The 14,796-nt window shown below is 43.0% G+C and overlaps 1 protein-coding gene across 1 annotated transcript in view; it reads right to left on the reverse strand.

The window, feature by feature from the left end:
- The window catches only part of NEK11 (NIMA related kinase 11), a 268,856-nt gene that overhangs the window by 112,425 nt on the left and 141,635 nt on the right, over nt 1-14,796 (reverse strand). The window contains exons 10-11 of the mRNA XM_044294773.1: nt 11,198-11,317; nt 2,385-2,478 (exon numbers count right to left, since the gene is read on the reverse strand). Coding sequence (XP_044150708.1) covers nt 2,385-2,478; nt 11,198-11,317 — 214 coding nt within the window. The remainder of the gene's footprint in view (nt 1-2,384; nt 2,479-11,197; nt 11,318-14,796) is intronic.

The following is a 14,796-nucleotide window of genomic DNA, read 5'->3' on the forward strand; positions in this document are numbered from 1 at the left end:
CCCCTAGAACATCACCACAACTGTAGGAACCACCATTGAAACACATAAAAAGAAAAGACAGCGAGAAACCAAGAAGATCGGCAGGTAAGAACCCAGAGACAGGAATCCCACCTGGATAACAAGTTCTAGGACACATAGCACTTACCTGCCGCAGCAACGGGAAGAAAGACGCTCACTGCCTAGACTTGTGGTTCACCCCTCCGGGAAACCATGGAGCCCACTTCCACAGGCTGGTGGTCCATGCTGTTCCCCCTTCGAGGAACACAGAAGCCCCCTCACCGGAGAAAGGGGGCGTGTCAGGGCATGAGATACTGAATGGCATGGGGACACCAGTGAGAGGGTAACACCCAGGGTAACACCTTGCATACATGCCAGACATAAAACACCAACTGACCAGACATGTAACAATGAGACACCACACCCTGAACATAAACCCACACCAAACAACCACACAGGTAAGGCAGGGGAGCAAGAAGAATAAAATGGGAAGACAAACTATGTTTAACAAGGCGGCCCTCAAGCTGGACAGATGGAAAGGTCCAAGATGGCAGCATAACTCCACCAGAAGCTGAAGTCAACTCTGACCTCAGGCTCCAAACACCAGTACTATTAGAGCCAAGAGGCAACACCCAGCTCCATCTTGCTCACACCTTAACCCCATACACACCAGAAATAGGAAGGAAACCAGACTAAAAGGGAAAGTGTCAAAACATGCTACAAACTACACATTGCCACCAGCAACAAGCATGCATGGCAAAAGTGTCACAGTCCATTACCACCAGACCATGACACAGCCGTAACAGCCACCTGCTGTCTATTCTTTTCTTTATTTCTATGTCTACCTCAGTAACTTCACTGAGGTGGTGGCACATGCTCAGTTCCATCCTTCGAATGACACAAGCCGTATCTACTGTTAGAAGCTGTGAAAGCTACAGGGAGAGAGCTGCAGCAGAAAGGACATGTTTCTGAGGAAGGACACATCTCCTGAGTTGCCAGCTTGAAATATATCTAGAAGAGCAATTGGATCTTATATTATAGGAAAGCCTTTATAGGGAGTCTGTCGCTACAAACTAGGACTATTATCTTCAGTTCTACATAAGTACTACTGCAGATAAGGGTCCATTCACACGTCCGTTGTTTCTTTCCTGATCTGTTCCGTTTTTTGCAAAACAGATCTGGACCAGATCTGTACCCATTTATTTTCAATGGGTCCTGAAAAAAAAAAAATCGGACAGCACAATGTCAGATTTTTTTTCAGGACCCATTGAAAATGAATGGGTACAGATCTGGTCCAGATCTGTTCCGCCAAAAACGGAACAGATCAGGAAAGAAACAACGGACGTGTGAATGGACCCTAAGGGAGAGATTTCTCGTAAAGATATGCCAGTTTTTTGTAGCGTGAAAAAGTCTTAAACTGCACATTTGTGACTTTTTCAACAGCACTTGCTCAAAAATTTTTGGCCGTTTCTTTGCCGGCCTATAGAAAAGGGGGCATTGTGAGGGTGGGGGAGGCGTAGACTTTGTCATAAATCAGGCAGAGCATCCAGCAGTGCGCCTAGTTATCATAGCTGGGTTACCATTGCTGGGCTATGATAAATCTGCCCCAAGGAGTCCAGATCACAATTTCTTGTTTCCCTACTGCCCTTCGTTCCCCAACTGTCAGCGCTCAAAGCTGTGCTGAAAAAAACTGTCAGGACTTCTGTGCATGCGCACAGGACAGACAGACAGTCCAGACTGTGTTTTTCAGTGCACTTTTGATTCCTGACAGTGGGGGAATAGGGGGCAGTAGGGAAATAATAAACAGCGATCTAGACTCTTTATGTGCAGTACGACCCATGCTTTACTGCAGAGTTTAACAGTCTGACAGTGGAAAAGAGATATGTGCTTTGAACAATCAATATTAATACCAATTAAAGGGGTTGCCTGACTTCTAGATATTGATGACCTATAATCAGGATTGGTCATCAAAATCAGATCAGCGGGTTCCAGCCGTGGCGCACCCCCACAGATCAGCTGTTCTCAGCAGCGACTGGAAATAACAGTTGGACGGAGCAAGAAGCAGAAAGCTCTATCCATTGTGTAGTGGCCACTCAACCTGGGCTGCAGGAACCCAGCAGAGCAATTACATGGTGGATGGAGCTGTCTGCTTCCTGCTTCGTCCACTGTTGTATTTTCAGTGCTGACAAAACAGCTGATCAACGGTGGTGCTGGGTCTTGATGCCTACTGATCCGATACCGATGACCTATCCTGAGGGAGGTCTTCATTATCTACAACCTGCATAACCCCTTCAATGCAAACAATGACTTGTCCTAGCACCACCATGGTTACATAAATTTACCATTAATAAATTTGGCAAGAAGTAAAACAAGAACTTGATACATACATGAAGGACATCGATGCTAAGTCGCTGAAAATTTCGAGACCTCAGTTCCTGCATTCGTCTCTGATTTTCTTGATATTTTTCTTCTGCAAGTTGTCTGAAATGCATGATAACACATTAAAGAGGTTTTCTGAGAGCTTTATACTGATGACCTATCCTCGGGATAGGTCATCAATATCTGATTGATGGGGTCCAAGTCCTGGCACCACTATTGATTACAGCACTCTGGCATGCACCGCAGCCTCTTCCTAGACTAGTGACGTCATGTTCACCGGTCACACGATCTAGTCGTAGCTCAGTCCCATTACAGTGACTGGAACTATGCTGCAATACTAAGCACAGCTGCTATCCAATGGATGCACTGTGCTTGGTAAGCTGTGAGGTGGTTGTGGCACTCACTGGCCTCAGCTTATTGGCAGGGGGTGCTGAGAACTGGACCCCCACCCATCAGGTACAGATGACCTATCCTGAGGATAGGTCATCAGTAAGGATGAGCGAACTTCTGTTTTCAAGTTCGGTGTACAAGGCTCAGGTTATCTAAGAACTCCGTTATGGATTCCGTTGCCACGGACCATAAGTTATAGTCCGTGGTAGCCGACCTTAGATAACCTGAACCCGAACCTTGAACAACGAACTTAAAAACACAAGTCATCCCTAGTCATCAGCATAAAACACACAGAAAACCCCCTTAACTGAATCGCAATTTTACAACTTTATTATAAGAGTTGTCATGGTTTGAAAAAATACCAGATATGTGTTTTTATTAAGTATTGGGCCCTTTTTAAAAAAATTTTTACTACTTGTAATTCCAGTTCCAATATGTATTATTTTTCACTTTGCATAGGCACAGGATATCGAATGTTTTAATATTTAATTGTATTGTACAAAATGATGCCAAATATGTGTAAAGTTGCCATAGTGATGATTAAACATTCATGATCTTTATCACTTTATTGTTGCATTTCAGGTTCTTTACTATTCTATTAGCCTAGAAATTCTAGAACCTATACCTTAAAGATGTTGGCTGGCATAGGAGCCGACTACCTCAATGGTCCTAACCTGTGCCCCAAAAAAAAAAACAGACACTCACCTGTCTACAGCCTTGCCCCACATCACAGCCATTCAAGCAGATGTGACCGCTGAGTCCTGTGATTGGGCACAGCAGTCATGGGACCAAGCCATTCCCTGATCCTGTAGGAAACTGGGCGGTAGGGCAGGCACCGCAGGACCAGAGACATGTGTTTTTTTAATGGGGCACATATTAGAATCAATAAGGTTGTTGCCTCCTAGGCTAGTCAACCAATTTAGGGGGGTTTTCCAGGCTTTTAATATTGATGACCTATACTAAGGATAGGTTTTATTCTGTCACCAACACACTGCTCATATTGCATACAATTTTTTAATGTGTCTGTCTGTTTTAGTTGTCAAATAAACTTTATTCATAAACTTTTACTCATGGTCATTGTTGGATGTGCATTTATAGGGTGGTTCTTTTGACTCTTCTTTTGACTCTTCTTTGTGTCTATCTTGTCTATACTCAGGATAGGTCATCAATATCAGATCGGCAGGGATCCGACACCCGGCATGAGAAGGCACGTGTCGTGCATGTGTGTCGTCTCCTGTCTCTCTTCCTTCTTTCTGCGGCTATGTCTATGGCAAGCAGGAAGAGAGACAGGTGATGGCACGCGCACACAGCACATGCCTTCTCCTCATACAGCTGATCGTCAGGGGTGCTGTGAATCGGAACCCCACCAATCTGATATTGATGACCTACCTTGAGGATAGGTCATCAATATCAAAAGCCTGGAAAACCCCTTCAAGGGTACTTTCACACTTGTCTGATCTGTCCTTCCACTGTTTCGCCGTGCCGCCGCTCCGTCCCCATTGACTATAATGGGGACGGGGGCGGCGGTCCGGCGCAGTACGGCAATGCACGGCGAAAGGCTGCTGGACTAAAAGTCCTGCATGTCCGACTTTTTAGTCTGGCGGCCTCTGACTGTGAACTGCCGTACTGCGCTGGAGCGCCACCCCGTCCCCATTATAGTCAATGGGGACGGAGCGGCGGTCCGGTGGCACGGCGAAACAGCGGATCCGACAGGGTGAACAGACTGCCGGATCCGTCCTGCCACAAGTGTGAAAGTACCCTAAGTCACAGGTTTAACATAAGGGATTGTCAATAGACCACTGTAGGTCTCAGGGTCTGTCTAAGCAAAGGGAAGACTTTCTGATCTTCCTACATACAGTACTAAGCTTCTTCTGACCTGTGCCTGTAGGCAGTATGGGCTGCTTTGGCGGTATATGACTTTGGATGTTATTTGCATGGGCATAAGTATTTTGCCAACGAAAATGCAAGAGGAACATGGAAAGAAATCTAGGGGTGCACGGAAAGAAATCTAGGGGTTCACGTATATCAATTTATGCATAGGAGCTAAAAATGTAATCCTCTTTACTAGAGAGAAAATGACAACAGGTAAGACAACGAATTGAGAGGTTTTGGTGAAGACACAGGTAGAGAATTGTTTCTGTCTCTACGTATCAATTATTAACCACAAAGGATCGAGCAGTCAACAAATGTGACAAACTGCCACATGGGAGAAAGGAAAAAAAAGAAGCTACAGAAAGGCCTTTAGTGGTAATGATGTGTCCGTAAAAACAAACCCAAAAAAACAGGGATCAGAATTTTGCGCCTTGACATTTTCTGTTCAAATGATGTGTAAGGCGGGCAAACTCAGTCTGAAAATGATGGGCATGATGAGAATCTCTATACTGCTCTGTGAAATATGTTGGCACTATATAAGAAAGAGAAAATGCATAATAAGTAAGATGGTTTGTTTTAGTAAAGGCAGAGGAGAGGTATTTCCAGAAAATGTTATCTATACCAGGAGCGGCCATACGGTCTCAATATGGGATTTACATTTTGTAGGGAGTAAAAAAAATAAGGTGATCTGGGACAACTACATGTGGCACCTAGAGGACGCTAAGGCAGATGCCCTGGTTCCTCCACAATGTTATTTATTGGATATGCCAATAGCAATGCCCTACATGATCATTCTGCTTGTCACTTCTGTGGCATAGTGTATATTAAGCATCCACAAGGATATAAGGCCAATGTGCATTTCAGCATGAAACAATGAGGGCAGTACCCTGAAACCAAATGAGGGGTGTAACTAAAGGGAATCAGTCACCAGTGATGTCCCTATCCAACTGTTTGCATAGACACATAGCTGTGATTCACCTGTTTAAAACACTTTTTTTTATTTAGTTGATTCGAGACTCCATTCCTGAGTTGCGATATTTTTTCTTAATACGCAAATTAGGCCTTTGGTGCAATGAGGGCGTCACCATTGTTCTTGTTGCACCCAAGCTCCATTCCTTTTTGTGGCCTGCCTCTCCTTCTTTGCTTTCTTTGACAGGGTCAAGCAGTGGTAAATCAGCCACGGAGGGTCTGGCCACAGAAATGAGTGGAGCTTGGGTGCAACATGAGCAATAGTGATGCCCTCATTGCACCAATTGCATATTAAGAAGAAGTATCATGACTGAGGAACGGAGCCTCGGATCAACACAAAAAAAACGGCGTTTTAATCAGGTGAGCCATAGGGAGGTCGCTGGTGACAGATTCTCTTTAAGATAGGGGGCCTGTCAGGGCATGAGATACTGATTGGCATAGGGGGCAACAGTGAGAGGCCAATAATGCTGGGAGGCAAAAAGACCTGGTTAGAACTGAATCCTTGCCCTGGATGAAAGAATGCCTAGATATACGGTACTTGATCCCCACTTGAAGTCTACAGGTAGATTGCATTCTACTATTTAAGTATACTCTATATAGGATCTACATGTATACAAGCAGAAGTGTATGTAATGTCTGTTCAGTTTCATGTACTTAAGAAAGTATGGAATAATATTTTGGGCAATATAGGCAACATACTATTATAGACACTAGCGGGAGAGTTATCATACCGGAGTATTACACGCTGATCTTAATCTACCCCTCACAGCATAAGATGCTCCTCAAGTATTAATATTTGCAGCACCCCTGTCTGTGCAACCAAATAGAGATCTAGACCAGTTCCATTGCTGAGGTTGATTTCCATTATAATCTATGTTACGTTCCTGCCATAGATTATAATAAACATTAGTGTTGAGCGAAGCTTACAAAAATGCTGCTTTGCCAAATTTCACAAAGAAATTCGCTGTATGACAAATTACTTAGGCTACTTTCACACTTGCGCTTGATCGGATCCGTTCTGAACGGATCCGATCATATTAATGCAGACGGAGGCCCCGTTCAGTACGGATCCGTCTGCATTAATAACTTAGAAAAATTTCTAAGTGCGAAAGTAGCCTGAGCGGATCCGTTCAGACTTTCAATGTAAAGTCAATGGGGGACGGATCCACTTGAAGATTGAGCCATATGGTGTCATCTTCAAGCGGATCCGTTCCCATTGACTTACATTGTAAGTCTGGACGGATCCGCACGCCTCCGCACGGCCAGGCGGACAGCTGAACGCTGCAAGCAGCGTTCAGCTGTCCGCCTGGCCGTGCGGAGGCGAGAGGAGCGGAGGCTGAACGCCGCCAGACTGATGCAGTCTGAGCGGATCCGCATCCATTCAGACTGCATCAGGGCTGGACGGAAGCGTTCTGCTCCGCTCGTGAGCTCCTTCAAACGGAGCTCACGAGCGGACAGCAGAACGCTAGTGTGAAAGTAGCCTTAGTCCTAAAGTGCATTTCTTTGTAAGTAGCTGGCGCAATGACAGGGAATGGCGATTGCGCCGCCCCGTCATTGAACCCCTCAGATGCCATGTTCATCGCTGTTCACGGCATCGGAGATAAAAATTTAGGGCTTTCAGTTTAAAATACTGACCTTATCCATTTTAGAGCGTAGAGGCCGCTGCAGCCACCTTGATTGAAGATCTCGCGCCGTGGGTGAAGAGGTCATCACGCTGGCAGCGCACAAGATCTCGAGCAGGATCTTCAATCAAGATGGCCACGGCAGCCTCTTTGTGCTCAAATGGATGAGTTGAGTATTTTTTTATTTTTATTTTTTATTTTTTTTACTGCTATTTCAGGGAAAATTGATTCATTACTACAAAGCACGAGGGAATTGGGCTTCGAGGCGGATAGAATTTTCTCTGAAAGTCCACTTCAGATACTACAATTCACTCAACTCTAAATAAATGTGACGGGTCGTCTAAGCCAGCCCCACACCACTCGCTATTGTGGCGAGCAGGGCATAACACCCCCAGAAAGTTGCAAAATTATCCACAGATACAGCGGTGCGCCAAACTTTGCAACTTTTGGGCATCAGTTTTCTGGCGCAGAGGGGATAATAACTTTCCCCCTACTAGATATCTAAAAAAGAACACCCAGAGTAGTTTTGGCACAATCCCATTATGTGATATCACATGCCTGTTGCATAGACTCACTCCTGCATTACGGTCCCAAATGTCACATATAAATGTAGTGCGGGGGTATATTTTAGAACTAAGATGGGAGGACTGACATCTTTCAGAATTAACATTTAAACCGACTAAAAAAGGGTCCATGCCAAGTCCTGAAAAAGGCAACACCACAAAACATTCCAGCGAGGTACAGTAAGCCTAGACTGCTTTTACACTTGGTCCATTAATCTGATTTTTAGCAACCAGCGGGAGTCCTGTTAAGTATAGTGTGCAGGCCTTTTAGCAAACACTCAAGCATGGTTTATATATAATCTGTACCTTCTGTACTTGGAACCATTTTAAAAGTCAAAGGCACAGTAAAAAGGTTCTCCAAGTACTAAGGTTTTTATAACTAAATATAAGGAACTATTCCTGGAGATCAATGTTTGTTTCCAAATGCAAAGTGAGTACATTTTGTACAGAATGTGTCCTGCTATAATTCAGATAAAAATTGGTCCATGTATGCTGTAAGTCAAGGTCCCAGTCAAAAACAAAAAAGAATATATGAGCATCTAAGAGTATTGGGATATACCTCTGGGGACACATCTATTTTGGCCCTTTAGTTTTTGTCAGCAAGGAGCATGGTACTGATGTGAGATCTAATATTAAAGGGGTTGTCTCACTTCAGCAAATGGCATTTATCATGTAGAGAAAGTACTTACTAATGTATTGTGATTGTCCATATTGCTTCCTTTAGGGTCCATTCACACATCTGTGTGTGTTTTACGGATCCATGGATCACGGACACCGGCAATGTGTGTTCCGCATTTTGCGGACCCCACGTCGCCGGTACTAATATAATATGCCTATTCTTGTTCAAGAATAGGGCATGTTCTATTTTTTTCGGGAACGGAAATGCGGACACGGAAGTGTGGGTCCGCATTTCCGGATCCGGGCCGCACATAGTAAGGGCCCCATAGAAATGAATGGGTCCGCAATTCTGTTCCGCAAAATGCGGATGTGTGAATGGAGCCTTACTGGCTTGATTCAGTTTTCCATTGCATAATACACTACTTGTTTTCATGTTTATGACCACCATGCAATCCAGCAGAGGTGGTCGTGCTTGCACAATATAGAAAAAAGTGCTGGACCATGGGCACTTCCACAATCCCAGCCACTAGAGAGGCCGGTGCTTTTCCAATATTTTGCATGCACGGCCACCAATGCTGGATTGCAGGGTGGTCATAACCCCTGGATACAAGCAGTGTATAATGTGATGAAAAAATGATTTAAGCCAGCAAAACAGGCAATGTGGACAATCACAATACCTTAGTAAGTGCCTTGTATTAAAGGGGCTGTCTCACTTCAGTAAGTGGCATTTATCATATAGAGAAAGGCAATATAAGCCATTTACTAACGTATTGTTATTATCCATATTGCTTCCTTTGCTGGCTGGAGTCATTTTTCCACCACATTATACACTGCTCATTTCCATGGTTACAGACCACCCTGCAATCCATCAGTGGTGGTTGTGCTTGCCAAATATAGGAAATAGCACTAGCCTATGTGCGCTCCCATGGTCCCGGGCACCAGTGTGCAAGCACGACCACCTCTGATGAATTGCAGGGTGGTCTGTAACCATGGAAACGAGCAGTGTATAATGCGATGGAAAAATTAATCCAGCCAGCAAAGGGAGCAATATGGAGAATCACAATACATTAGTAAGTGCCTTGTATTAACATTCTCTATATGATCAATGTCATATGCTGAAGTGAGACAACCCCTTTAACTTTGTCTACATGATAAATGTAATTTGCTAAAGTGAGACAACCCCTTTATCTGATGAGATGTAGGACAATGTGCGCTTTGCGAACACATATACGTATTTTCTCCATGTTTGCAAGGTCTAACAAACCGAAACAGGTCTATCTATATTGGTGGCTGATATCCATGCAAGGTTCTAAAACTGCAAGGAGATGAACACAAACCTGATCTATGATTGAGGAATTTATAATAACTTAAAGGCATTGGGGGATACATATCAACCTGGTGTAAAGGAAAACGGGCTTGGCTGGTTGCTTTTCATTTACACCAGTTGTGCTAAATTTATCCCATTGTGCTTATTTTGGCCTAAAAAGTATTGCAATTATTTTTTATTGAAAACTCTCAACACTTTGCACTCTACAGCCCTCTAGTTTTCACCGATTAAGAAGCAGAAAGAACGGTCTGCATACTTACAGTAACCCTGGGTACACACCTGAGCGTTTTACAGCGCGTTCCTACGCGCTGTAAAACGCTCAACAAGGAGAAACCAATGCTTCCCTATGGGAATGGTTCTCACCTGGGCGTTTTACAGCGCGTACGATCGCGCTGTAAAACGCCCGACGCTCAAAAAAGTTCTTCAGCTTCTTTCGGGCATTTTGTCGCGCGTTCCCGTACATAGACTTTCGGGAACGCGCGACAATGGACGTTCGCTTGTCTCTGTATGCGCGATTGTAAACGCCGGTACAATCGAGCATACAGAGCGCTCCATCGCGAACGCTCAGGTGTGAACCCAGCGTAAATCCATGTCAGGCTCTGAAGACTCGATCTGTAGACTTTGGGGGTCATTTATTATTCAGAAATATGCTTATATTAGGTGTTTTCCTGGAGCAGATTGCAGAGCAACACCTAGTTGTGCCACAATCTGCGACTTTTCCCCGCTCACACCCGGTCTAAAAAGTGGGCGTGACATGGGCGGGGAAGGGGACGGGCCAGCAGACCAGTCTCATTCATCATTTTCTACGCCTGTTTTAGGTATAGAAAATGGTCTAAATGTAAGACAGCTCAGAAGCTGACTTACATTTCGACCAGCGCTGGATGAACCGAAGTTATGTAGAGGCCGGCGCCAGATATAGGATTTATTAAGTCCGGCGTCTAGAACGCCGGCCTTAATAAATGACCCCCTTTAGCTCTAGTTCCCTGACAGCTCCTAGACACCCATTTAAAGTCCTAACTGTTTGATCATAGCTTAGCCTAAATACGTGTTTATGAGCTGTCAGGAAAGCTACAGAAAGCTACAGATAATGGCTACAGATTGAGCAATCAGGGGAGCTCTCTGACGGATGTTGGTGAGGAGATAGAACATTCTATAGTGAATCACTGAAAACCAGAGAACTGCAGAAAAAAAGGGTCATATGTAAAAAATGCTTTTTAGCCCAAAATAAGAACAATGGAACAATAAAACAATTCCCCCAAAGGTGCCCGTAAGCGTTAAAGCGTCTGCTCCCCAATTCAAAATGGGTATCAGTTCAGACATCTTTGGACCCCCTCAGACACCAGAGCCCAGATATGATTGCTCTGCACCCCCTATGGTAAAGCATCTGCAGAAGTCCACTACTCGTATGGACCGGCTAAGAAATTAAGAGCGATTGTCAACCCTTGTGGCCGTTTTCTTACTTTAGGCGTTTTGCTTTTTCATCCGCAGCATTCAGCTTTCGCAGCCTCATTCTTTCTCTGGGAGTCATTTTCTGCACTTCTGAAAGTTCCCGAAGCGTTTGAAGATGAAACTTCCTCTGACTACAAAAACACAGGACTACAGAGTAAGGAGACTGCAATCTCTTCCAAATTACTGATCAAACAATTCATTCCTCAAAGTCTCTGTTCACTCCACAATATTAAAGCCTATTTCCCAGCTTCATCTGGACATTATACCAGCTTAACCAATCCCAACGCCAAGCACTGATAATGACTGCAGGTGAACCATGAATAATAAGTATCATTTACTTAGGGAACTTACATTTCATTCTAATCGGCTTAAATCCTACTTCAAAAATCACATTGTGTAGAAATAATTATGGTCAAATCAAGTGAAAACACAGAAATGGTAGCTCCATAATCACAAGTCACAAAGTCACTAAAATGCCATATTAGCTCCTTCTTGTGACCTACTTGTCACATCAAACCCAGGCATTTATGAAAGTTAGAGTGAGCTTCTACCTTAGAATACAGGCACGTCTTTTCTGTAGGTGATAACGACCCTGGATAAACCACTCATTTATCACATAACCATGTTGAAAATCGTGAAAAAATTAAAGGGGATATATGAAATTAGAAAAACGTGTCTATGTTCTTCATAAAACAGTGCCACAACTGTTCACAGGTTGTAGATGGTATCGCAGCTCAGCCTTAGGACTCATGCACAAGAATGTATTTTTCTTCCGTTCCATTTTTTCACAGGTCCGTATACAGAACTATTCATTTCAACAGGGCTTGAAAAAAAAACGGGAATAACTCAATGTCCATTCTGTATCCGTATATCTGCATCTCCGTTCCGCAAAATAGAACATGTCCTAGTCTTGTCCATTTTGTAGACAAGGACAGGATTGTTACAATGGATCCGCAAAAAAAAAAAATAAAATGGATGCAACACGACGTCACACGGATGTCATCCGTTTTTTTCTTTGCGTATCCCTGTTTTGCGGACTGCTAAATACATACGGTCGTGTGCATGAGCCCTTAATCACTTCAATTAAGCTGTGTTACCAGGCCCAACATATTGACAGATGTAGTCTAGGATTTCAGAAGTAGACATGTTTTTTTTAGCCCTGGACAACCCCTAAAATGTTAAAGAATACATGACAGGTGAATAATACAAATCAAATGTAATGAACAAGGTTCAGGCTTCAGACCTGAAATCTGACCACGTTTTGGAAAGTATCATTTTTAAACAGACACTGAGGTAGATGCATATTAGGAACATAACTACAGAGGTTTGCAAGCTTGTTGACTGTTTCCAGCAGTTTCTATGCATGGACTATAATATCTGTGTGATATCCTAATAGAATTGGTGGTGCATCATGTTCCTGACATTAATGAGTGGCTAAAATGACGTCATACACCCCTGGATTATATGGAGCCCGGAAATACTTCATTTCAGCCCCATGTCTTGGTCTATTTTGTGGATACAATAATGCTTTTTTGAATAATTATGTTAGTCCTTATTTTGATAGGTTATTATAGTGACAATCACTTTAAATGTATAAACATGTTGCTAAACCTTTTATATAACAAATATAATCATCAAACTGTAAAAGTTGAACATACCCTTTAAAAAGCTAGCCACCACACGGCGTTGCTTCATGGCAACTCACCAAAGTATTCAGAGACATTTCAACATGTATGGCATACAGTCCTGGCCGTAGATGTTGGCACCCCTGAAATTTTTCAGGAAAATGAATTCTTTCTTACAGAAAAGTATTGTAGTAACACATGTTTATTCCCTTTGTGTGTATTGGAACAAAATAACAAAATAGAGATGAGGTGTGATGGTATACGTCCTCAGTAACACTTGGAAAAAAATAACATAATAAAAAATAATATATATATATATATATATATACAGTCATGTGAAAAAATTAGGACACCCTTTGAAAGCATGTGGTTTTTTGTAACATTTTTAATAAAAGGTTATTTCATCTCCGTTTCAACAATACAGAGAGATTAAAGTAATCCGACTAAACAAAGAAAACTGAAGAAAAGTCTTTTCAAGATCTTCTGTAAATGTCATTCTACAAAAATGCCTATTCTAACTGAGGAAAAAGATAGGACACCCTTGCCCCTAATAGCGAGTGTTACCTCCTTTGGCTGAAATAACTGCAGTGAGACGGTTCTTGTAGCCATCTACCAGTCTTCGACATCGGTCTGAGGAAATTTTACCCCACTCCTCAATGCAGAACTTTTTCAGCTGTGAGATGTTTGAGGGGTTTCTTGCACGTACAGCCCTTTTCAAGTCACCCCACAGCATCTCAATGGGATTCAAATCTGGACTTTGACTTGGCCATTCCAGGACTCTCCATTTCTTCTTTTTCAGCCAATCTTTGGTTGATTTACTAGTATGTTTTGGGTCATTGTCATGTTGCATGGTCCAGTTCCGCTTCAGCTTTAATTTTCTAACTGATGGTCTCACATGTTCTTCAAGCACCTTCTGATACACAGTAGAATTCATTGTGGATTCTATGATGGTGAGCTGACCAGGTCCTGCTGCAGCAAAGCAGCCCCAAACCATGACACTTCCACCTCCATGCTTCACAGTTGGTATGAGGTTCTTTTCTTGGAATGCTGTGTTTGGTTTACGCCAAACATGTCCTCTGCTGTTGTGTCCAAATAATTCAATTTTGGACTCATCTGTCCAAAGAACATTATTCCAGAAGTCCTGGTCTTTGTCAACTTTATCTCTGGCAAATGTCAGTCTGGCCTCGATGTTTCTCTTGGAAAGCAAAGGTTTCCTCCTTGCACACCTCCCATGCAAGTTAAACTTGTACAGTCTCTTTCTGATTGTAGAGGCATGTACTTCTACATCAACAGTAGCCAGAGCCTGCTGTAGTTCTCGAGATGACACTTTAGGGTTTTTGGAGACCTCTTTTAGCATCTTGCGGTCTGCTCTTGGGGTGAACTTGCTGGGGCGACCAGTCCTGGGCATGTTGGCAGTTGTTTTGAAAGCCCTCCACTTGTAGACTATCTTCCGGACAGTGGAATGGCTGATTTCAAAATCTTTTGAGATCTTTTTAAATCCCTTCCCAGACTCATAGGCTGCTACAATCTTTTTTCTGAAGTCCTCTGACAGCTCTTTTGCTCTCACCATGGTGCTCACTCTCACTTCAACAGTCAGGAGCACACCAAACTAAATGTCTGAGGTTTAAATAGGGCAAGCCTCATTCAACATGCAGAGTAACGATCTACTAATTATGTGCACCTGGTGTGATATACCTGTGTGAGATCTGAGCCAATTTAAGAGGGAATACATGTGAGGGTGTCCTATCTTTTTCCTCAGTTAGAATAGGCATTTTTGTAGAATGACATTTACAGAAGATCTTGAAAAGACTTTTCTTCAGTTTTCTTTGTTTAGTTGGATTACTTTAATCTCTCTGTATTGTTGAAACGGAGATGAAATAACCTTTTATTAAAAATGTTACAAAAAACCACATGCTTTCAAAGGGTGTCCTAATTTTTTCACATGACTGTATATATATATGAGGGACGCTAAAACATAATAACAA

Source organism: Bufo gargarizans, chromosome 5, assembly GCF_014858855.1.
Source record: "Bufo gargarizans isolate SCDJY-AF-19 chromosome 5, ASM1485885v1, whole genome shotgun sequence".
Classification (NCBI taxonomy): Eukaryota; Metazoa; Chordata; class Amphibia; order Anura; family Bufonidae; genus Bufo; species Bufo gargarizans.